The sequence below is a fragment of the Rhinolophus hipposideros genome (genome assembly GCF_964194185.1).
Source record: "Rhinolophus hipposideros genome assembly, chromosome: 9".
In the NCBI taxonomy this organism is placed as follows: Eukaryota; Metazoa; Chordata; class Mammalia; order Chiroptera; family Rhinolophidae; genus Rhinolophus; species Rhinolophus hipposideros.
In genome coordinates this window covers 24067817-24090759 of record NC_138055.1, presented here as the reverse complement: position 1 = coordinate 24090759, position 22943 = coordinate 24067817, and the positions used below count along the sequence as shown (strand labels likewise).

Below are 22943 nucleotides of genomic sequence, written 5' to 3'. Positions count from 1 at the left end.
ATAGTTCAACTCCTGAATAAAGGCTGACTCACCTCCCAAATTTATATCTCTAGCCCAAGGCCTCTCACTCCCTCTCCAGACCTGCCATTTTCAAGTGTGTTCAAATGGTTCCATATAGTTGTTGTTCAGGTACCTCAAAAACATGTCCTCAACTGAACTCACCATCTCTCTCCCACCCTCCTACTCCTACCCCCAATTGCTACTCTTCCTGTCATCTCCATCTTCATTAGTGGCACCAACTTCCAACAGACTTCCAGACTGGAAACCTCCCTTTCTTTCCTTTCTCTGGCCTCAGCATCTAATCTGTCACCAAACTTTGCAATTCCATCAGCGTTTCTTGAATTCTTTTCATCCTTATTTCTACTGCCCTATTTCACGCTCTTGACACTTGTCACCTGAGCTGCTAGAACCAGCCTTGATGTTTAATGTCCTATTACTCTAAAAGCCTCCTCAACATTGCTGTCAGGGTGGTTTTTCTAAAATAAGTATCTGACCATGTTCCTCTCCTGCTTCTCCCCATTGCTGGCCTGTCCAGAGGCTAACACTTGTGTTCTTTAACTTGGCCTACAAGGCTTCCCTGATCTGGCTCTGACTTCTCTAGGCTTGTCTCTCTACTTCCTTTCTTGCTGCAGCAACCCTGAATGAGGTCTTCAAACTAGCCCAGATCCAACTATCACTCCTGGCTTTTTTTCAAGCTAGCTCTGTCTGGAATACCTTCTACATGCAGCAACTCTAACCTCACCCCATCCTGCAAAAACACCTCTCAGGCCGATTACCAGGCATTCTTTAAGATTCAACCCAGTGTCATCTCCTCCAGGACACTTTCCTCTCCTAACTACTGGATCCATAGTTAGGAGTCCCATCCTTTTTACTCCCATATACTTTGTTTTTTTTTTAACAGGACTTTATTGGGGGAACAGTGTGTACTTCCAGGACTCTTTTTTCCAAGTCAAGTTGTTGTCCTTTCAGTCTTAGTTGTGGAGGGCGCAGCTCAGCTCCAGGTCCAGATGCCAGTTGCTAGTTGCAGGGGGTGCTGCCCACCATCCCTTGCGGGACTCGAGGAATCGAACTGGCAACCTTGTGGTTGAGAGCCCACTGGCCCATGTGAAAATCGAATCAGCAGCCTTCGGAGTTAGGAGAATGGAGCTCTAACTGCCTGAGCCATTGGGCCAGCCCTCCGTATACTTTCTTTATATCTCCATAATTTCATCTACTACATGATAAACTGTTTTTATAAATGTCCCTGTAACCTCCTTGAGGATTCACTGCTTAAACTTCAGTGCTTAGCACAAATGATTACATTTGAACCAGAAGCTGTGCTTTACATATAGAAAACACTCACTGAATCCTCATGACACTGTATGCAGTAGATACCAACGGCATTTCCGTTTTACAGAGGAAGAAACAGCACCAGGGAGGTTAAGAAATTTGCCCAAGGTCATGTGCCTGCTGGCATTCAGGTATTCACATGCAGTCAGCCTGGATCCACAGTAGACATCCTTCACCATTATATTATATTGCCTCTTTATAGAGTGGGCACTTAGTAAACATTAAGTAAACAATAGTAGCTATGCTTAGTGAGTGCGTACAAGTACCTGGCTCCACGTTTAGTGTTTTACCTGGATTACTTCAACTCCATTACAACCCTATGAGTAAGTACCACCATTATTCCCATTTTACACAAGAGAAAACAGGTTTAGAGAAGTTTGGCAACCTCCCCAAGGTCACACAGCTAATTAGTGGCATAGCTTCCCCCACAACCAAGGTTTAACCACTACACTCTCCCAAATGAGATCAATAGCTCAGGAATGGATTTACATCCAGGATGAAGACTAGAACAGCATGGAGACCTATGACACCTGCCGCTCAGAACCGAAACACAAGAGTTGGACCTCAGACCTAGAACCGGGTGACTCAAAACTGGGTCAGAAAGAAATCTGCCCAGAAATAATGATCCAGAATCATAGGACCACGGAAATAGAGGTCAGCACAATGAAACACAATCCCCCCCCCCGACCCTATGCCCCTCATCTTTAGGGGCTCGGGAGTTGATTACCCAGCTACTCAAAAGTCTTGACTGTGGAGAACAGACCTCCAAGGATACTAAAGTGATGTAAGAGAAGGGTTAAACGCCCGCGAGGGCCTCCCAGCGGGGGCGTGGCCTCGGGGCGGGGCGCGACCTGCAGCGGCTGCGAGCGGCCCCCGTGGGGCGGGGCCTCGGGCCTGGGCGCGACCTGGGGGCGGTGCTGTAGACGGAAGCGGCCGGCGTTCTGCGCCTGGTGTTCTGCCCGCCGCTCGCTAAGCGACTCTCGGCCGGATTCCTCCTGAGGCCCGGCGACCTCCCGGCCTGGGGAGCCAAGCGAGGTTCGGGAGCGGTGACGCGGGCACGGGGAGGGCGAGGGGATGGCCCCTAGAGAGGCCCGAAGGGGACGAACTCGCGAGAATCTCGGGAGACCGGGACAGATGGGTGAAGGCAAGGTGATGGGCCGAGGAGCTTTGGGGGCACGAAGAGGGAGGAGCGGGGCAGTGGGCAAACGCGTGGTGAAAGGATGAGGCGCCTGGGTGAGGAGACCCCCCGCCAGGATCGTGCACTTCACACCCTCTTCTCTCCCAATTCCTCTCCAGGTCAATACCGAACAGGAACTCAACTTGCAGAAGGGAGACGAGACGCCCCAGCAAGACTCTTTCGGGGAGTCCCCCAGCTCCTCACCTCCATGGGCCAGACGGCCCTGGCAGGGGGCAGCAACGGCACCCATACCCCACAGGCCCTGTGCCCCGACCTCTCTTGTCCCGAAGGCTTGGAGGAGCTGCTGTCTGCTCCCCCTCCTGACCTGGGGACCCAACGGCGCCACGGGTGGAACCCCAAGGACTGCTCAGAAAACATCGAGGTCAAGGAAGAGGGGTTGTGCTTTGAGCGGCGGCCCGTGGCCCAGAGCACTGATGGGGCCCGGGGTAAGAGGGGCTACTCGAGGGGCCTGCACGCCTGGGAGATCAGCTGGCCCCAGGAGCAGAGGGGCACCCACGCTGTGGTGGGCGTGGCCACGGCCCTCGCCCCTCTGCAGGCTGACCACTACGCGGCGCTGCTGGGCAGCAACAGCGAGTCGTGGGGCTGGGACATTGGGCGGGGGAAGCTGTACCATCAGAGCAAGGGGCCCGGTGCCCCTCAATATCCAGCCGGACCTCAGGGTGAACAGCTGGAAGTGCCGGAGAGGCTGCTGGTGATTTTGGACATGGAGGAGGGAACTCTGGGCTACGCTATTGGGGGAACCTACCTGGGGCCAGCCTTCCGGGGACTGAAGGGCAGGACCCTCTATCCAGCAGTAAGCGCTGTCTGGGGCCAGTGCCAGGTCCGCATCAGCTACCTGGGTGAAAGGAGAGGTGAGGCCTGGGGCAGGTGTGGGGAGTGTTCTGTTACTGGTGGCTGTGGTTTGGGTTGGAAGCTCAACATCTTTGCAAGCGTAGAGGGAACGAGCCTTCATCTGACATTCAGTGCCAGGAATGGCTAAGGGTCTTCACAGTTGTTACCTAATTTAATCCTCCCAACAGCCATAAAGGTAATAAGTGGGTCTTGGGAAATCAACTTGCTAGTAAGTGGTGAGCCCTCAAGAGTGGAGGGAGGTACTCCTGGGATTAGGGGTTTACAGGAGCTATCAGTCCCTGAAACAGAGGTGCAAAGGGTTAAATGGGTACTAGGCTAGGTGTAGAAGTCCAAAAGAAAGAGAACTGGCAGTGCCAGCCACCCTGGGTGTGCACCAGATTTCCTGGGCTCTGACCTGTGACACATACGTACTTCCTCAGTATGTAGACTTCCCAGGAAGGAGACATTGAGGCCCGGGCAGGGAGGAGAGCAGAGGAGGCAGGGTTTGGGTGGTGCTGCAGGGGCAGGGTTTTCTTTGGGAAACTAATGCAGCCAAGGCTTGGAGCTGATTGAAGTTACCTGTTCTCCCAAGTTGTAATCTTCAGCAGAGGATGGATGCTTCTCCCATCACCCATGATGAGCTGTTACAGAATGGAGGGCCTTTCATTCTGATTCATAATCCTTTCAGCTTATCAGCCCCCGCCCCAAGGCCTGTCTGGAATCAAAGCCTGGGTCAGCTCCACCTGTCAGAGCCACCTTGGACAGCTGCTTAAGAGGGCCTTAGCTAGAGCTTCACCCCCAGCTCTGCCTGGGGACGTGATGCCTCCCACCCCAAGAGCAGATGCAGAACTTCAGGGGGCCTTAGATCTCCCTCTCAACCAGACTCCGCACAGAAAAGCAGAAGGGAACCCTGTAGTCTGAGGACGTCTGGCTGGTGGCTGCACCCCTACTTACCTTCGCCTCCTTCTCTCTCCCAGCGGAGCCACACTCCCTTCTGCACCTGAGCCGCGTGTGCGTGCGCCAAGCACTGGGGGCTACTCGGCTGGGCCAGGTATCTGCTCTGCCCTTGCCCCCTGCCATGAAGCGCTATCTGCTCTACCAGTGACCCTGTGATACCCCAGATGCATGGGGCCTTGATGCCACCCCTCCCGGGGGGCCAGGGAGGAGGCATGGCTGGCCTCGACCAACTACTTACAGCCAGTGAGGCTGGGCCCCTATCCCAACCCAAGCTACCCAGAGGGTGAAGGGAGGGAGCTGTTTATTGGTGCCTGGTACACAAGACTTTTTCAAGTAAAAACAGTAAGAGATGTGCTACTGTAAAAACCTGTTCGTGGTATTTTTTTTGCACAAGTCCCATGGCTGTCTCAAAAAAGTGAAAAAGAGATCATGTGGAGAGAAGTACAGGAGTAAAGGACGAATCACAAGACTGTGTCAGGTGTTTATTTCCCCTCCCCTCAGGTGGGACGGATCACATACACAACACACACAGGCACTGGCACTAGGGGCAAGGACAACACCCCTGGCCTCTGATGGGATGACAGGGCTCTCAGCTGTTGGCCCCATGGTGCGAGATGGGAGAGGAGGGTGGCTTCTCTCTCCTGCCTTTACCGGGGACTAAGGGGATCCACAAACAAACTCCACCCCTTCCACCTCTCAGTCAAGGAGAAGCCACCTTGGTGACATGTTTTATTCCAACCATTACAGTTAAGTGAAGGGATTGGCCTGGTCCCAACCATTATGGGGTAAGGTGTAAACAGTAAAGGAAGAGGTACAATTTGGATTAGGCCACAAGAGGGGGTAGATGACACCATCAGAAGCACGTGTGGGAGGGGGGGTGCAGTTACTGGGCTTCTGAGCTACGCCATCCCTGGCATAGCAGGAAGGTAGGAGAGAAGGATGGGGCTTATTTGGCATTGATGATGTCCACAAATTCTGGCTTGAGGGATGCACCTCCCACGAGGAAGCCATCCACATCGGGCTGGCTTGCCAGCTCCTTGCAGGTTGCCCCGGTCACAGAACCTGGAAAGGGAAAAGAAAGGGGGAATGGTCAGGGATGGGACGGGCATACTCCATCCCCACCTCCAGGTCTGAGGGATCAGTCTAGTTCTCAGTCCACCCCACGTCAGGCTAGAGCCAAACCCTCTCACCTCCATAAATGATGCGGGTGCTCTGAGCCACTGCATCAGAGACATGGGACTTAAGCCATCCCCGGAGCTTTTCGTGTACCTCCTGGGCCTAGAACAAGAAGCCAGACTAAATAAGACTCTTTCAGCCTTTCCCTCAAAGGGGAAAACTCCCTGGGCACCCGTAGAGAGGCAGTGTGGTTTCAGGGAACCCCAGAAATCCTGGGATCCAAGCCGTAACACCAGGGCTCCGATCACCCCCAGGCCCTAGAATGGACGTCGTTGGACAAATCACTCTCCTTCTCTGGGCTTGGGGGCTCCTGTCTTTAAATGAGGGGTTGGCCCAGATGGTCTCTGTGGTTATCAGTTCTGCTGAGGCAGGGTAGGAATCAGGTGTGGCCCCTGGGCTGTGTTACCTGTTGGGGTGTTGCAGTCTTGCCAGTACCAATGGCCCACACGGGCTCATAGGCCAGAACAACCTTGTTCCAGTCCTTCACGTTATCTGTGGGACAGAGATCACAGAGGGAAGAAGGGTGAACAGGAAGGAGCTATCCAGCCAGGTAGATAGATACCCATGGACTAACCAACGAGGGTGGCCTTCTGCCCCCTGGTGGCTGTTGAAGGAACTCTAAGAGGCATCAAAGCCATGGAGCAGGAGCAGAGGTGACAGGGAAGGGTTCCCACCTTCCCCTTTCTGTTCCGGTATCAGCATGGGAATCAAGTCAGGCTGCAGGGCATCTGACCTCACCCTCTGTGCCTCAGTGGCCCTGGCTAGGCTTATAGATCCCTTTCTCCAGAGATACCTGCGATGACCTTGGTTTGCTCGAAAACGACCTTCTCAGTGATGCCAGCTTCTCTCTCATCTAGCTTCTCCCCAATGCAGGCGATCACTCCAAGTCCCTCGGCCAGGGCATGGGCCACTTTCTGCCCAATCAGCTGTCGAGGAACAGACTTGGTGAGACACCACTCTTGGAATAAGGCATCTCTTATCTCCTGTCCAGGTCACTAACCTCATCTGACTCCCCGAAGACATGCCTTCTTTCCGAGTGCCCCAGCACGACCCACGTGGCTCCACAGTCTTTGATCATGCCAGGGCTAAAGAAAGAGATGAAGCCACAAGTCCACAGGGAGCCCACCTGTGGCTTTCCACTCGAGAAGGAAGGTGAGGGCAGGGTTCCCACACCCTCCGCCTCACCTACATCTCACCTGATCTCCCCAGTAAAGGCCCCATTAGTCACTTTGTAGCAGTTCTGCGCAGCCACAGCAATCTTGGGATCTAGCTTCTGCCGGGCGAAGTCAATGTAGGCAGTGGGGGGTGCACAAACCACCTCTGAGGGTGAGATCACAGGAAGTCGGCCTTCTCCAAACCCCATCCAGTGCTCTGAAGCCCCCTAGCCTAGCCTTCACCAGCTTTTCTAGTTCTACTTTCCTTCTCACGCCAGCAAGAGGATCTTTGTCCATATTGAGCCCAGATTGGGCCTGTTCCCAAGTCCTAGAGCCTTGCAAGCGGCCCTAGTAGGCCATGGCCCTCACCCTGCCCTCTGCTCTTTTCAAAGCTGTGGCTCCGATTTCCCTGGGCTATTCTGGGTCTGGGTACCTCCTAGACTCAGCATTCTCTGGGGGCCAACCCCGCCTCCCTTCTAAAATAGCCCATCCCCACCTCCCCCAGGCAAGGCAAGGATTTTTAGCAAAAGCACAAGGGACCAATCCCTGGGGTTTATACTGGGGTCTCTAGGGAATAAAAAAGGATGCCTTTTTGATCCAGTCCGTGGTTCTGTGACTTAGGTGATGGAAGGACTGAGGACAGCACCAGCTTACAGAGGCCCTACACTTTCCCGGTTCCAGGTTGGAATGCGTAGGATGATTCCTCATTCCCAACAGCTCGGACCCTTTCTACGAAAGGCAGGAGTCATCCCGGCTGCCCAGGGGCAGGATCAGGGCTGGGAGCTCCGGAGGCCAAAGCAGCGTGGCGGGGGCACTCCGGCGGGCACAGCGCGGGGAGGAGTCTCGGCCTACGTGCGGCAGCGCACGGCGCGGGGCCGAGGGGTAGGGAGCTGGTCGCCCGCACGCCCACTCGGCCGCCTCCCCCTTGGAGGCTGTTGCCAGCTCTCCGGCAGCCGGCTGGGGTAGCCTTCGCTTCCACCCCGGACTCCTCGTGGTGCAGCCCAGTCCGTGCCCCGGGGCCATCTTCCTCCCGATGACCCAAAAAGTCCTTTCCCGCCCCACTCTCCGAAGGCACCAGAAAATGTGGCCCTGCTTTTCCCCCTCGACACACCCCAGGTACGCGGCTGCAGGGCCACGGCGCTGCTGGGTCAATGTCCAGATCCCGAGCAGCCCTCGTCCCCAGCCCTGCATCCACGTCTCCGAGGACATCAGGTGGCCCGGGAGAGGGCGCTGCCACGCCCGCCCTCCCCCACCAGCCAGATCCCTCCCCGGCAAGGCTTACCGGTGTCGGCTGGCAGCTTGGCGGCGTTCAGAGTGCTGATGAGTTCCCCCAGACTCGTCTTTCGCCCATTCATCTTCCAGTTCCCCCCCACGAAAAACTTCCTGGAGGGCGCCATGGCGCTGGAGCCGCTACACTGAAGGTCAGGCTCACCGCGCAGCCGCGGCCACTGCCCGCTTATATAGAGCGCGGTGAGGTGGAAGCCCGCCTCCTCCGCGTCCCGTGCCATGGTTAGCCCGGCCCCTGCCCGCAAGTCCTGCCCCCCGCCGCGCCCGCCGCTCCGGTGGCCGCGTTCTGTTGTTACCCTTCCTCGTAGCAACGTTCTAGGGGCGTGGGGGTTCAGTCACTTCAGCCTGTTGCCGAGCTTTCGGGAGAATGTGAGAACTGTGAGCCCCTGCTCTCGGAGGATCCCCCCGCTTCGCGACTACAGCCCTCCATAGGGCCAGAGGTGGTTCCCAGGGAAGCTAGCTAGCAGCCGGCCCCACCATTCCCAACTGCTTGGCGTAGACCACATAGCTCAGAAGACTGAGGGGGCTCTAAGGGGCATCAATCCAGCTCTGGGGAAAGGAACCCCCTTCCCCCATCCGAGTAGCTACATCCCTAATTGCGGAGCAGGCACCTTTGACCCACACAGGGAAAGTCTAGCCCAGTTACTGGGCAAGTGACAGGGTTCAGAGGGGGAGGGACGGCCCACATTGGCACAGAAACTGTGCAGCTAAGAGACAGTCCAGAACCCTTCCCCCGAGTATCCCACTCTGCTCCAGCTGGTCAAGAGACTGCAGGGCCTGGGGTCCGGTGCCAGGTCCAGGCCCCCCTAGACAATAGGGACATTTGGGAAATACCCACTTGGGCCCCTTGCTGGAAGTATGCGTGTCTGCTGGAAGAGAGGGAGGGAGGGGGGAAGGCAGGAAAGAAGGGCTTTTCACCCCCATCTTTGCTGTCACCCCCACTCCACTAACCCTGATATGACAGCCCCCAGCCCTCACCTCACCCTCAATGTCCCAAGAACTACTGAAAAGTAGAGAACTGCCTACAGAGGGGGCAAGGCTGGGAGTTTCTGGACACGACCTCCTGCTAAGCCCCAAGGAAGGTAAGCAAGGTGTCAAACATGACACAGTTTATGAGGTGGCCAGATGGCTCAGCTGGGTAGAGCGTGAGCTCTTAACAAGGCTGCCAATTCAATTCCCGCATGGGATGGTAGGCTGCGCCTCCTGTAACTAAGATTGAAGGACAATGACTTGGGGTGGGGGGGGAATTTGAAAAAACAAACACCCATGACACAATTTAGCCACTGTACTTTTATTCACATCATGTATTTTGGCATTTTCCAGAGAAGGACAGGGAAGAGACGGGGTGGGGAAAAGACTTAGGCAGGAGGGTAAGGGGGTCCCCATATCCCTCATATCCCTCCTGGCCAGACCACACAGGGAGCAAACACAAAGGGGGAGTGGAGCAGGGACACCCCCTCTTGTGGAACAGGCTGCACAAAGCGACACCCACACACACACAAACAAGCCCCCTCCACACCAGGGGCTGGCAGGATAGAGAAGCAGAGAACTAAGGATTTGGGGGGGTGGGGGTGGGAAGCAACATAGTCTCACAGACAGGCGGCCCCCCTCCAGTCCCATTCCTGCTCTATCCCCAAGGTCTCTTGAGTGCCCCTCCACTTGGCTTGGCCATTCTCCTAGGGCCTCTAGCTTCTTCCCTGCTGCTGGGACAAAAGGAAAAAGGATACAGAGCAGGGGCACTGCAGTCCATTCCCCAGCCCCTCTCCCTTATGCCAGGTGGTCTGTCCCCTGCCCTCTGTGGTAAGGGGCCAGGGCAGGCTCTTAGCTGGCTACTCTCTGGTAGAAGTAGATGTAGCCCAGGTCCTTGGGCGGCTTCTCAGAGGCACACACTTTCTGGTCATTGTAGATCACCCATCTGGGGAGGTTGGAGAGAGGTGGAAAAGGATGAACAAACTGGGCCATCCACACTGCTTCAACTAGGTTTCTCTGACATAGCGCCTGGAGTCGATCCTGCTGATTCCGGGGAAAGGCCCTCAAACCTACAGTCCAGCTGGTACCTGTCTGAATGGAGTGACTCACAAGCATTTCCCCGATTCAGTGTCTTCAGATCGTCCAGTTATCTTTACAGCCACCCCCACCCGTTCCTGTAAGGCAGGGGTCAGCAAACTTTCTGTAAAGGGCCAGACAGTAAATCTTTCAGGTTTGGCAGGTCATCCAGTCTCTGACACAACCACTCAACTTTCCTGTCGCAGTGTCAAAACAGCCACAGATAATATATAACTGAGTAAGTGTGGCTATGCTCATGAAAACTTGACTTACAGTAGCAATGGCCGGATCCAGCCCTCGGGATCCCTGAGGCCAATCCCTGCCGTTAGGAATTCTCTCATCCTTGGTGTATGTGTGGCTGCCATCAGGCATTCCTTCACTTCTCCACATTCTAAGGATTTCCAGGATGGCCCTACTCATTTCCACCACCACTCCCCCATTCCTAATGAACACTGCTGGCCCCTCACCTGCCTTCCTTCTTGATGTGGCAGACGTAGTGACCACACATGGTAGAGGTGCCCATGTGACTAATGAAGGCAAAGAGCTGATACTCTAGGGAAGGAGAGAGGGGGAGAGCAGAAAAGATAATTAGAAGGGATCCTTGAAGAACAGACCAAATATAGTCTAAAAGCTCAAACTCCTGACATGAGTTTCAGGGAATGTGGGCATGTATGGGGTCAAAAGTCTGTCTCCACCACCTAGAATCCCACCTTCAGGAGTACTGTCAGTGGAAGGAAGCTTCCACCGGCTCTGCCCCAGGGGAAGCAGAGCTGCCTTGGAATGAGGATCTGGGGTAGGAGACTGGCTGGATCCCGTCAGGCCTGTCCTATTTCCCTGGGACACTCACTTCCAGGACCATCCCGGACTTTAGGTCCCACTGGCACAGACTCAGAGATGGAGTCGGCAGCTGAGCGGCCCTCGGAGATGTCCATAGCAGCTTCTGCGTCCAAGTCGTCAATGTGACTGAAGATCCAGTCCACAGCCCGTTCTAAACTATTATTCTTGGAGAGGAGGGAAGTACGACATTTTCCAACGTGTTCAGGGGAAAGTCACCAGGGAAAGCCTGAGCTCCTTCGTCACAGGTGGAGGCCACCCTTGGCCATACCACACTGGCTGTCCTTGGTCTTGCTTACGAAGGATGGAACCTCGCTCCCACCCCCTTCGACCCCACAGGCCCCAGTCCTGAGCTGGGGGCAGTCCCTACCGTGGCCCGCAGAGCTTTGAGGGCTTGGTCCCGGGAGAAGCCCATGGAAACAATAGTGGTCACGCAGTCCTCGGGTGGGGGGTCTGCAGTTGCACTTGTAGAGCCAGGCCCACTGGACCCAGGCAGGATGAGGGGGTTTGCAAAATCTGCGGATGTGAAGGAGTTGAAGTGTTTGGGGGAGGGTGGTGGCCCCGCCCCACCCCGCTACCTACCCCTGCATACCTGGATCATCCATGTGCGACATGACCCAGTTCATGGCTGCCTCAGCCCCACTGTTGCCCGTGTAATAGACAGCTTTACGGCAGGCATCCATAGGGAAGCCCATCTCCACCAGCTGGATGATGACAGACTCATCCAACATGGGGGCTGTGGTGGGAGAAGTGAGGGCACAGTGACTAACTGCTGAGGCCACTCTCTGCTCCTCCTCCCTCCCACAGCCCAGCCCCAGCCCTCTCCCAACCATCCATTCCATGCATTTTTCTTATCCCAGAACTAAAACGACAGACAACACAACATAGTGTGGGGCCAGTATCCTAAAAGGACAGGACTAAGGCTAAAGATCCCCCATGAATCCTCTTACTTGCCCACTTTCACAGAATGGACCGTTTTGGAGTATGATACCTAGCCCATGCCCCCAACCAATGAGGTCAAGGGCAGAGAGGCAACTAGCCAGTGCTACCGCCACCACACAGAGAACGTGGCTGGGAGTGTTCCAGTAAGCCCTCATGTCCATCAAGAGAGCACAGGAAATTTGAAAGGGAGGACAGGAGAAACACAAAGGACAGGGTTGGGGTGAGGCAGGCAGAGAAGACCCCCATCAGCAAGGGAGAGAGACAGGCAGGAAGAAGAGTCACTAACATGTCGGAGAGGAGAAGTGAGGGGAGCAGAAGGAGTCTTCGTCTTCGTTGCCATAGAAACCAAGGCTACCTTTGGGCTCATCCGGAGTAACCAGGGGTGGGGCAATGTCAGGCAGCTCCTCCTCTCCAGGCTGCAGCCCTGTACCCCTCAACTGGGAGATGTCTAGCTCCTCTGGCATCTCAATGGACACATCTGTAGTTGGAATGTCAAGTAAAGGCTTACCTCAGAAGCAACCTGAGGCCCTCCCTGAAAAAGAACTTTGGGACTCTCGAGCCCCTCCACCACATCTTGGCCCTGCTCTGTACTAAGGAGCTGTTCAGAGAGTACCAATATTAGTGGTCCCCAGTGTAATAAAAATAATTGTGGGCCTGGGAGTCAGGAGACCTGGATTCTAGTCCTAGATCTACCACAAATGAGCTATGGGCAAGGAAGGGGGCCTCCAACTTGTGCAACAGAATGATTTTATACTTCTGTGTGTCTCATCTAGGAAATGAAGTTAAACCAGCAGTTCTCAAAGCTGTCAGGGGCCTGTAAGACCCATGAGAGCTAATTACTTCAAGATTATCAAAATGAAAACATCTTACCAATTATAAAAAAAAAACTAAGCAACCCAAGTGTCCATCAATGGATGGATGAATGGATAAATAAGAAGTGGTATATATACAATGGAACATTACTCAGCCATAAAAAAGAATTAAATTTTGCTATCTGCAACAACTTGGATGGACCTAGAGGGTATTATGCTAAGTGAAATAAGTCAGACTGTGAAAGACAAATACCATATGATTTCACTTATATGTGTAATCTAAAAAGCAAAATAAATGAACAAACAAAACAGAAATGAACTCACAGATACAGAAAACATTTTGATGGTTGCAAGATGGGAAGGGGATTGGGGGATGGGTGAAAAAGGGGAACGGATTAAGAAGTACAAATTGGTAGTTATAAAATAGTCATGGGGATGTAAAGCATAGCATAGGGAATACAGTCAATAATAGAGTAATAGCTATGTATGGCACCAGGTGGGTAACTAGATTTATAGGGATGATCACTTTGTAAGTTATATAACTGTCTAATCATTACGCTGTACACCTGAAACTAATATGATATTGTATGTCAACTGTAATTGAAAAATAAAAATTAAAAAAAATAAAACTATGAAAATCACTTTTGGTTGTAAATCATAACTATAAAATCAAAGTCTTAATATTTGTAGTCAGTGCTTTTCAAACTAGACATATTTTGAAATATCTAAGGTAATGTTTTCCCCTTTCAGAGGAAAGTTAGAAAAACATTAGTTTACATGTGTTAAGGCCCCTTCTTTTTCTAGCATTTTCTGCTTAACCTCCGTCGCTTGTCCCAGCCACCATACCCAGTTTCTTGGGCACCCAGTCTAAGCCGAAGGTGAACTTCTTGATCTGGATGACCAGGTAGTCAGGGAATGAGGCAAATCGTGTGGTCCTAGGGAAGAGAGAATGTCCTGGTACCCAGACAATCCCAAGGTTCTCTTCTCCTGAAACCCCCTCCCTGGGGTTCAGCCTCTTATGGGCAGAAGATCTAACAGCCCAGAAGATGTTCCATATTCTCATCTTGCCCTGAGCCGGCATCAGAGTGTGTGCGGACAAGGAGCAGCAGAAGCCAGGGGAAAGGCTGTCTTATTGGAAGGAGCAACAAAGGGGAGGATGGCTGAATTTGCTTGAGCCCAAAGCACTCTTACAGATCCAACTCTAATTGATGCCAACAACAGTTAGGCAAAAAGTCAGGCCCCTTGCTGGAAATCCACATTCTGTCCACAACTGCGTGTTGTGGACACATTCTGTCCACAACTATGGACACGCAGAAGATACTGCGTGTCTATGCTGTCAATTGAGTGAGTGAATGGAAAGACACTGCACTAAAAAGTGACCCTGTCCCATGACAAAATGGAGTGGTTGGGGCAGGACAAGGTTAACATGTAGTAATCATTCATGTCTGCTCCTGCTAGGGCCTCTTGATTTCGCCAGGGCCAGACTACCAGCCTCAACTGAAGCAACCCTGAGATTCCACCCTAAAAAAGGGACTAGAGAACTGGAAAGAAGCAGATAGCATCTTTAGGACTATCCTGACACAGGCCCGAAACCTTAAGACCAATTGGACTTACTTGACAGCTACTGATTTGGCCTGCAGGGCGGTGCTCCAGAAGTCATCCACCTGCTCGGGGGCCCCATAGGCCTCCAGGCAGGAGCTGAAGGGCACCTGGGCTCGAACCAGCTCTGGCAGTGGCAGCTTCTCCTCTTCGGCTTGCCGTTTCTTCTCCTCATACTCCAGAAGCTCCTCTGGTGACAGAATTGGTAGGTGGATCCTTCAGAGGATGCTGCCTCTTTCCCTCCTTAGCCTGGGATTACTGGCTCGTGTCCTGGACTACTTCAGCTTCTCCACCCTCTCCAAACCCATGTGCCGCTCATCCACATATGATCTTGCTTCTCTTTCTCAATACAGCTCTGCTGACAAGCTATGAGCAAGGTTAATCCTCTTTCCCTCACTGTCCAGCTTCGGACCTCAGGCTGGGGGAGCAGAGCATACCATGCGCTCTGCTCCTCGAAGGTGCCCAGTGCTCCTCATAGCCGGGCTCCACCCACACCCAGGCCTGGCTGAGCCATCTACCTTTGTTAAGGGCCGCGTCCATGGGCACAGGCAGCTGCATGATGTAGTCCACTCGCTGGGTGTACTTCACCTTCTCTGTGGCCAGGCACTTGATCTTTTCCTCCACCAAGAAGCGAAACACTTCATTTGGATTTTCAGAGCTCCGGCAATTCCTCTATGGGAAAGAGTCGGGGTGGGGAAGTCTGGGCAGCCAGGGAATGGAATGGGGGCCTAAAAGGGTCCTTGGGGGTCAGAGAGGGAGAGGAGGGGGAGGGAGACTGCCGCTGAGAGCAGGCAGATGCAGGGCAGAGTAGAAGCCTTCCCCAATTACCCACACCCTCCCCGACTCTGGCCCGGCACAGCGCCGTGGGACTGTGTTGGAGTTCTCTCAATAAGCAGTAAGTATCCTCACAGCATTTTCTTTGGGTGTATCTTTCATGAGGCAGCAAACCCACTAAGTGTAAGGATCTCTGCTTGGCTCTCCTATTCTCCTCGGGTGCAATGGCTACCACAGGGAAGGTGCAGGGCATGCAGACTGCCCAGTACAGGGGTGGGACTGGGTTGGGCTGACAAGGCAAGAAGGGGCAGAGGGAGAGGGAGTCAAGTACAGGTGGATGGAGGAGTGTGAAGAGCACCCTCCCTTGTCATCTTCAGTCCTTACCTCCACCATGTTGATGAGGTGAAGAAAGAACTCTTGGGCATCCTGCTGCCGGTTGGTGGAGAACTCAGGGTGACCCTTGCCAATGAGGGCTTTGAACATCCGAGGGGCAATGCCGTCTTGAACTTCCTAGGCAGAGCCAGGGCAGCAGCTCAGCTGGTGCTTAAGAGACCACCAAGTGGCCTTTTTATACATCTCCCATACCTTAGTTTCCCCATAATTCCAGAGCCCGAAAGGGACAGAGACCCAGACTCACCTTTGGTTCTGACACCTGCTCCCCATCACCCGACTCCGATACTGGCTTGGAATACTCTCCGGAGACAAGGCCGTGGCCCAGCTTGGCCCTGTGTTCACATCCAAGAGAACCATTTCGCTTTAGTCACCTAATGATAATCTGATGTCGATCTGCACCTCTTCCTCCCCAACTCAACCCCTGCTCATGGCTCTCCTTAGACAACTCTCTAAACTGTGCAAAATCTTATGGTTCCACAGGAACCCATTCCAAGGCAGACAGCATGCCCAGAAGGCAATCGTCTGCAAGCTTCTAACTGGCCGTGGGCTAAACTGCTGCCCACGTCAGGTGGTCATGGAGCAGAGAGGAGGCATACAGGCTGCGAGGCTCTCAGCCCTTGTACACAGGACCTGGCTACATACACCTGGGTGCTGAAGTCCTGGGTCGGGTCCGTTGGGGCATTCTGGAAGATCTTCTCCAGCTTATCCACATACCTAAAAGCCAAGATTAGGAGAGTTGGAGGGGCTTTGGCCTGGGCTCAGAGCAAAAGGGAAGGGAGTAATTATCTACCAGCTCAATTTACAGGCTCCCTGAGTGGGGAGTTATGTGGTTGAACCTTGGAGTCCATTTCTTTCCAGCAACCTGCCCTTCCTCACGTCTCAGCTATGTCATCATGCAGTGCACTGAGGCAGTCTTTCCCAGCCTCCTTCCTAAGACAGAGCCAGAGGGATGGGAGGAGACCGCCTGGGAGAAAGCTGAACACAGTTCATATACTACTGAACAGAACTTACCAATACATTTCAAATTTTCACGTATGCATTAGGTCCGTCCCAAACAGACGATAAAGTCATTTATGGTAAGCATTTGCCTTTCTTCTATCTCAGTGTCCCAAGCCCTCCCCTCTCCCCAAGTGCTACATGTCCACGTTAGGTGCTCGTCTGATGTCACTGGCCTAAAATAAAGACCACCTGCTCACCCTTGAGCCAGTCAGGAGGCCTCAGAGAGCCCTGGGATTTGGTGTTCTGCTCTGTCAGTGGGGTGTGTATGACTGGGTGACAGTGGTGTATTCTACAACTTGCGCCCTGGACGCATAGCACACCAGCCACAGTGTCAGAGGAACAGACTGTGCTGGAACAAAGGTGTTGAGGGCAGCTGAAGGAGTGTACCTACAGGCTGGCGACCAGGAGGGGAGCGGGGATGTTCGGGGTGCAGAGCCAAGGGGCCAGCAGTGGGGGCACCACTCACTTCCTCTGGAAGTCAGGGATGCTGAAGAGCACCTGGACCACCGAGTTGAGGTAGCAGCTGTTACCCAGGTTTCGGATGCCCGTGTAGCCGGGCCCAAACAGGGGCTTCAGTTGCACAGCAGATTCCTGGATCAGCTCCCACTCGCCAATCCGCTGGTTCATATCTATTTCCAACTCGGTCATCGTCTTGTCCGTCTGCAGGGAAGGGACACATCAGACGGGGTGAGAGACTTGGCCCCGGATTTTTTACATTCATCTCTCACAGGGTCTAGGACGATACCCAGCTGGAGCCTAGAATTTGTTGAATTATGGACTCTAACAGGCGAGGCACGCAGAATACAGTCCAGTCCAAATTCCGGAAGGCCACAAGCTATTGTCCCAGAGGCCGGTGAGTCATCAGGCCTCTGGTTGAAGGAGGGAATGAAATGAATGCAATTCCCTCTACCTGAAGTGTTTTTCCCATTCCAAAGTTACCCCGCCTTACACCTCAGGTCTTCAATTCAAGCAACACTGCCTCAGGGAAAATTCCCTGAGGCCCTGGACTAGGCCAGGCCCCCTGCTGTAAACCACTGCACTGCCCTCCACGTCTCTTTCAGCGCCCCTCAGTTTGTGGTTATTCACTTATTTGTTGTGAGTATATGATTAACATCTGCCTTTCCATCTAGAATATAAGTCGATGAAAGCAAGGACCACACCTGACTTATTTACACAGTGACTAGCACATAGTAGGTACCCAGGAGCATTTAATGGATGAATGATTCTAGAAAGTTCTTCAGAGCCCACAGGTCTTGGGGACTGGGATAAACGTGGCAGCTCTCTTCAATACACTACCTCAGCCTTGGGCAAGAAAGAAGGGCCTAACAGGGGCAGGGGCAGGAATGAGAAGGATGTGAAGCTGAAGAGTTCTCACCTTCTGCATCTTCAGCATGTCAATGCCGAAGTGGGACAGGTGCTCAGCCAGGTTGGGGTCCAGGACCATGTCATCCTCATCATATGAGTACACGTCTAGGGCAGCAGGCAGGCGCAGTGTCAGAGGGGGTGGCTCAGGACTGGCCTGGCCACCAATGCCACCCCCTGGCCGGAGGGGCCTTGGGACAGAAGGATGAGCCTGTAGAGAACCCTCTTGGTTCCCCTGAACATCAGTGAGGTCACAAACCCTTCTGGGATTGGCTGTCAGGGAGGATGGGGTAAAACACAGGGTGAGGGTTGGAATTAATTGTGACTCTACCCCATAGGATAAGGTTCTAGGGTCAGATGGGTTGGGAAAGATGCTCAATAATCAGATAATGATGGTAACTTCTAGGAAGGAGACTGGGGTTTGGGGGAATTAATTGAAGATTTAGTCTCTTCTGCAATATTTTCATTGTTTATCAAGAGAAGGTGTTCATGTATTATTCGTGTCATATAAAGGGAGTAACAGAACACATTTCAGTGTGGAGGAGGGGTGAGAGTACCAACCAGCTCCATCAGGTGTGATGGTGCCCAGCTTGACAGCTAATGGGTAGCCAGTCTCCCTGTAGTGCTCCACAGCGTGGTTGTTGCCCCCACTGCCATCAAAGTAGCGTCGGCCACAGAGGATGGAGCCATCTGTCAGGTTGAGCCACAGGTTCTCTCTCATGTCACATTTGGAGCACTTCCAGCCACTAACCCAGGGAGAAGACAATGAGCTGAAATATGGGTCAGGGGTACCTGGGAGTGGTAGAGAAAGGGGGCTCTGTGGGCCCCCCAGCCAGCTCAAGATCTCTCTCTTCTCCTCTCCTCTGCATGGCCCCCTGCTTAGTTCTTCACCCCCAAGTCTCCTCCTTATCCTGCTCCCGACCCTCTCTCTCACCAGAAGAGGATGGCCTCTTTGCCCCTGCTCTGGGGGTTGTGCCCCAAGGTGGAGGGGCTAGGCCTCACCAGGGAGGGATTCGAGCAGGGTTGTCCAGCTGCTTGACGCTGAAGGCATGCTTGGACACCTGCCGTACTTCCCCATCCCAGGCCTGCACCTCCTGCTTGCGGGAGGCTGAGTCGGCAGCCAGTAGGGCCTCCACCGCACTGGTCACCTGGGGGAAGCAGAGGGTCAGAGACAGTAGCCAACCCCCAGCCCCACAGTCCCCTCTAGTCCTTGGTCTTCAGCTTTCTCAGTGCTTGCCCAAGACATCACTGCTCCGGCCCCACTTGCCCTAGAGTCTTTTGTGGGGGGAAGGTATTCATACCCGATCTCTGACAAAGTCAGGCAGTCCCCCCAACCCATCCCGGGCAATCTCCAGGTAATCAGGCAAAATGACAATTTTCACATCCTCATCGTATTCAAACTTCTCGTCGCTGAGGTCAAACCCGCCTTCAACACCTGGAGAGATAGGGAAGAAGGAGAGTAGGACAACGACCACGGCTATAGCACTTCACTTCATCGCTTCTACAGCTGGAGGGCCACTGGTCAGGCCCATGGTTTGGGGCTCTCCTAGTACCTCTGACAGGAGGAAAGCCCCCCTCAGGGAGAAGAATAGGACTGCAGTGGGGCTCACCAATAGCCAGCCTGGTGGGCTTCTTTCGAGGCGGGTCTCCGGTGCCTGTAGTGGTGTCTTCCTCTTTCTGCAATGAGGCAGGAAGGGCAGGATCAGCAAGAAGCGCAAGCAAAGGACAAAGGGTAAGGATGGACAGGATGGAGTAGGTGAATCTCCGAAGAGAATGGAGCTAAAAAACACATGGGCTGGGTTTTAATGACACCAACAGAAATAGGAGAGGGGGGAAACTGAGGCCTACGGGATGTCAGAATGGAACACATATTCAAAATGAGGGATGAGTGGGATGTGCCTGAATGTCCCCAGGCCGTCCCCCAGCCCCTGTCCCTCCCTACCAGGCGCCGGGTCCGCCGGAGGTGCAGGTACACTCGCTGGCCCGTCTTGTTGAAATGTCTCTCCACATACTGTTTCCCAAAGCCCAGGAATGTGTTCATGCAGATGTAGAGGCCTCCCTCAGACTCCTGCAGGACAGGAGGCAGGGGAGGAAACACGGGAAGGATGAAGGCTGGCCAGGTGAGGAAACTAAGACCTGGGCTCAGAAACTGCTGGTTTCCAGAAAAAAGGTTCTGTTGTCTAACACTGTGTAGCCCGTGGCAAGTCAGTTAGCCTTTTAGGACCTAGTTCATGGCTAAGATTCTCCACATCCTCCTATGACTTTGATAATAACAAGGACACCAGGAGCTGAATGACACCTATTATCATTCACCTGTCTTTTTCCTTCTTGCTCCTTCTTTGGGCTGTGGAGCCCTCCAATCAATTGCAGAGAACTTGCTCTACCTCGTCTCTGGAGCCAAGAGATCCACAAAGAAAATGGGGATAAAATACCATGGACTTACAATGCCAGAGACTATATTCAGAGGGGGTAGAGGTCCCTTTCTCAGAGAGGAAAGACCTACATGTTAGATACTGAACCTAAACCAGGGACACCATGACAAATCCTACCTAATCTCCAGGATTCAGAAAACCTACCAGACTGGAGAAACAGAGATTTTAGCACCTGAACAGTACATCTAACCCCAGAGCTTGCCAGCAAGCCCAGACCTTTACCACACTCTATTAGGTACTCAAATCCTGATCCACACTGAGTCTTCTCCCTCTTTCCCTGCTGAAGCCTGGCTCCAGAGGAACAATGATTTGCATGTAGTTCACAGCTAAACTTGGACCCAGTATGGCAGGGACATGAGATCCGGCATTCTCCAGCCACCACCCTGATGCCTCCCCTCTAGCCAATAACTAAATCCCTACTGAAGTCCCTTCAACCTCCAACTTCAAAGCCATCCCCTTTCTAAGACAATCTAACAATACTTGCTGAGACAGCTAGAACACACCTAAGCCAGACAAAAACAGGGAAAGACAAGTGTCTACCCTAATTCGCAGGTGATGGGGGAGGATGGGCTTCCCCCAAACGGAGCAAGTCTACCAGTGCCTTTGTGAATAAAATGATGGAGAACGTGGGGGAGGAAACTAGAGACAACAGAGCCTTCCCTCAAATCCAAGGTTCTGAGAACATCAGGCATCTTCTTTCTGGAATAAATCTCAGTGGCCTTGAAAAACTCTCTGCTGTGATATTAAAAATAGGGTACCATCTAAGGCAGTTCCTGGTCCCATAGATTGTGTACCACTCCCTAGAGCAGTGTGGGTAACAATGTTCATAAACAAATAGAGCATTTCTCATCAGGAAAGTCATATCATTTAAGCTCTCTTTCTACCATGAACACAATTTGAAGATAATCCAATATGTTGGAAGTTGGTTAGCAAAGCAACTCAGCTGCACTGAAGATTTCTTGAGTTGGGGTGAGAGAAGAAAAATGTAATTAAGATTACAAAATCCCTTTTGGATATCCAAAGTAGTTACTAGGAGACAGTAATGTAAAGAGGGATCCACTGATTTGGTTGGCAATTCAGAAAAACCTTTTCCTCCTGAGAAAGATGGTGCTTCACCAGGCCATGTATCTGATAACCTGGGAGGCACCAGGAAGCACTGCAGAGATTAAACTCCTCTGTTGGAAATAAAAGATGCTGCTTTCACCAAGGACTGGAGCCCTGGAACTCTGCTCAGAGCAATCCTCTTTTAGCTCTGCCAAAACCAGACTTCAGAGAAGCAGCAGATTGTCTGAGGCCCAGATCAAAGCCTACAAACCAAGCAAACCACAAATCAGTGATGAGCCTGAACAGGGCCTTAGATCATGCTGCTATACTCAGCACTGGCGATGCATTAATGAAGACTTTCCACTCTGACTTGCAGTTTTCCTGGCCATGAGCTGGTTTGGCTGAACACCCTGGGCAGGGCCCAGCAATGGCTTGAGGGGAGGGGTGGTGAGGGGGGCGGATCCCAACCAAGCTGCTGCCCTCACTTCAGGCTCTGGCCTGGCTGGAGGCTTGTCTCTGCTTGAGGGTGACACAGGAAGGCAGAACTGCAGAAAGGGAGGTACCGGGTGGAGCCTGCAAAACGTGAAGTATGGTGTGGGCGGTGGCTTTGTCTAACTAGTCAAGAGTGGGAGCGGAATGGGAAAGGGGCCTTAGCTTTCTCCAAAAAAGAAACCATCTCTCTGGGAATACTTTAAAGAGTTCCCTCTGCTCTCTGTGATGGACGAAAAGAAGAGAGGGCCGCGGGCGTAGTTCATCTTAAAGAAGAAACGACTAGAGCTTTCCTCTCTTTTCTCCTCTCCCTAAAACCAATGACCCACCTCCCCGCTCCCTTAATGTATATTAACCATGGGTGGAGGCTCTGTAACTCGGCTTTCTTCAGAACTGGTTTTCTTCATGGCCACTTGCAGACTACTGGGCGCCTAGGAGCTGCAGTACCCACTCTCCAACCCAACCCCGGCCCAGAACAGTGGGGGGTCGCCCCATCCCTCCCATACGAGACTACAAAACCCGGATAGCCGTGCGCGGCAGGCAAGGCCAACTCCCAGGCTTCCGCAGGCGTCCATTTGGGGGATGTAGTCCGACAATCGGGTTGTGCCCCTAGCTTAGAACGGCAGCTGGGAATGAACGACTACAATCCCCATAATGCTCCACGAGACGGGGAGCGGATGAAGTGGACGCGGTGTCTTCCGGGGGCGGTAGTCACACAACAGCTCCAGCTAATTAAAAGCAACGGCAGGGAACAGAGTGGAAGACTACAAGTCCCAGTGTGCATCGCAAGGAGGCGGTAGCCCAAGCTTTGCAGGCCCCGGCAGAATGACCAGGGCGATGGAAGGAAGTCGTGTTCGGTGCGGGCATGGGGAATGGGCTTACCGGCGTGTCGAAGGAGAAGGCGCACTCGTCTTTGTGGACCCGGTCTCCAGCCTTAGGGACCCGGATCGTCGGTAATACTGACAGCAGCGCCTCCTCACTCAGCTCCGCCATGACACCGGCAGCAGCTCCACCACACACAGCGGCTCCCACCGTTCCTAGTTCCCCACCCCCTACTCTTGCGGTCCAATGAGCACTACTCGTTAGGTGCATGCGCTACAGAGAAGACGCGCGAGAATGGCAGTTGGACGGAGTCGGCCTACTAGTGCTCCGCCTTCTGCCCTACTCTTGACTAACGCCAATGAAAAGCGCTTCCAATGCAATCGATGGTCTAAAGAACCAATCCCACTCTTCCAGGGTAGAGCGCCTGTAGAGCAGCGAGGTGGACCCCGGAGTTTTCGCTGCT

At 53.2% G+C, this 22943-nt stretch overlaps 3 protein-coding genes across 4 annotated transcripts; 1 reads left to right on the top strand and 2 right to left on the bottom strand.

Annotated features, from left to right (window-relative positions):
* The first annotated feature begins 2231 nt into the window (after nucleotides 1–2231).
* Nucleotides 2232–4780, top strand: SPSB2 (splA/ryanodine receptor domain and SOCS box containing 2). The gene is made up of 3 exons (XM_081061156.1): nucleotides 2232–2364; nucleotides 2626–3378; nucleotides 4336–4780. Exons 2-3 carry the CDS (start codon nucleotides 2715–2717, stop codon nucleotides 4461–4463), a joined length of 792 nt encoding a protein of 263 aa, XP_080917282.1. The 5' UTR covers nucleotides 2232–2364; nucleotides 2626–2714; the 3' UTR covers nucleotides 4464–4780.
* On the bottom strand, nucleotides 4766–8537 carry TPI1 (triosephosphate isomerase 1). The gene is made up of 7 exons (XM_081061144.1): nucleotides 7928–8537; nucleotides 6688–6811; nucleotides 6492–6576; nucleotides 6285–6417; nucleotides 5898–5983; nucleotides 5506–5593; nucleotides 4766–5377 (listed from the first exon to the last, which is right to left on the bottom strand). The coding sequence occupies exons 1-7, from the start codon at nucleotides 8151–8153 to the stop codon at nucleotides 5262–5264; spliced, it is 858 nt and encodes a 285-aa protein (XP_080917270.1). The 5' UTR covers nucleotides 8154–8537; the 3' UTR covers nucleotides 4766–5261.
* A 664-nt stretch (nucleotides 8538–9201) lies between these two features.
* Nucleotides 9202–22750, bottom strand: USP5 (ubiquitin specific peptidase 5; the record flags this gene model as incomplete). 2 transcript variants are annotated; one of them, XM_081061104.1, is made up of 20 exons in its annotated part: nucleotides 9202–9847; nucleotides 10446–10530; nucleotides 10826–10979; nucleotides 11183–11328; nucleotides 11405–11548; nucleotides 12041–12232; nucleotides 13413–13501; nucleotides 14181–14355; nucleotides 14684–14837; nucleotides 15324–15449; nucleotides 15577–15664; nucleotides 15975–16046; nucleotides 16798–16991; nucleotides 17707–17801; nucleotides 18255–18439; nucleotides 18696–18841; nucleotides 18995–19128; nucleotides 19304–19370; nucleotides 19636–19761; nucleotides 22541–22750. In XM_081061104.1, 20 exons carry the CDS (start codon nucleotides 22748–22750, stop codon nucleotides 9754–9756), a joined length of 2676 nt encoding a protein of 891 aa, XP_080917230.1. In that variant the 3' UTR covers nucleotides 9202–9753. The 2 variants fall into 2 exon arrangements, with proteins under 2 accessions (XP_080917230.1, XP_080917231.1); XM_081061105.1 differs by having other exon boundaries at nucleotides 9203–9847; nucleotides 12110–12232.
* Between the last annotated feature and the right edge of the window lie 193 nt (nucleotides 22751–22943).

Bases quoted from the DNA above. Each gene is read 5' to 3' on its own strand.
- SPSB2 (XM_081061156.1), top strand. From the start codon at position 2,715: ATGGGCCAGACGGCCCTGGCAGGGGGCAGCAACGGCACCCATACCCCA. The intron at 3,379-4,335 runs GTGAGGCCTGGG...TCTCTCTCCCAG, and splicing joins CTACCTGGGTGAAAGGAGAG to CGGAGCCACACTCCCTTCTG.
- TPI1 (XM_081061144.1), bottom strand. From the start codon at position 8,153: ATGGCACGGGACGCGGAGGAGGCGGGCTTCCACCTCACCGCGCTCTAT. The intron at 6,577-6,687 runs GTGAGATGTAGG...CTCTTTCTTTAG, and splicing joins GCCTTTACTGGGGAGATCAG to CCCTGGCATGATCAAAGACT. The intron at 5,378-5,505 runs GTGAGAGGGTTT...TTCCCTTTCCAG, and splicing joins CACCCGCATCATTTATGGAG to GTTCTGTGACCGGGGCAACC.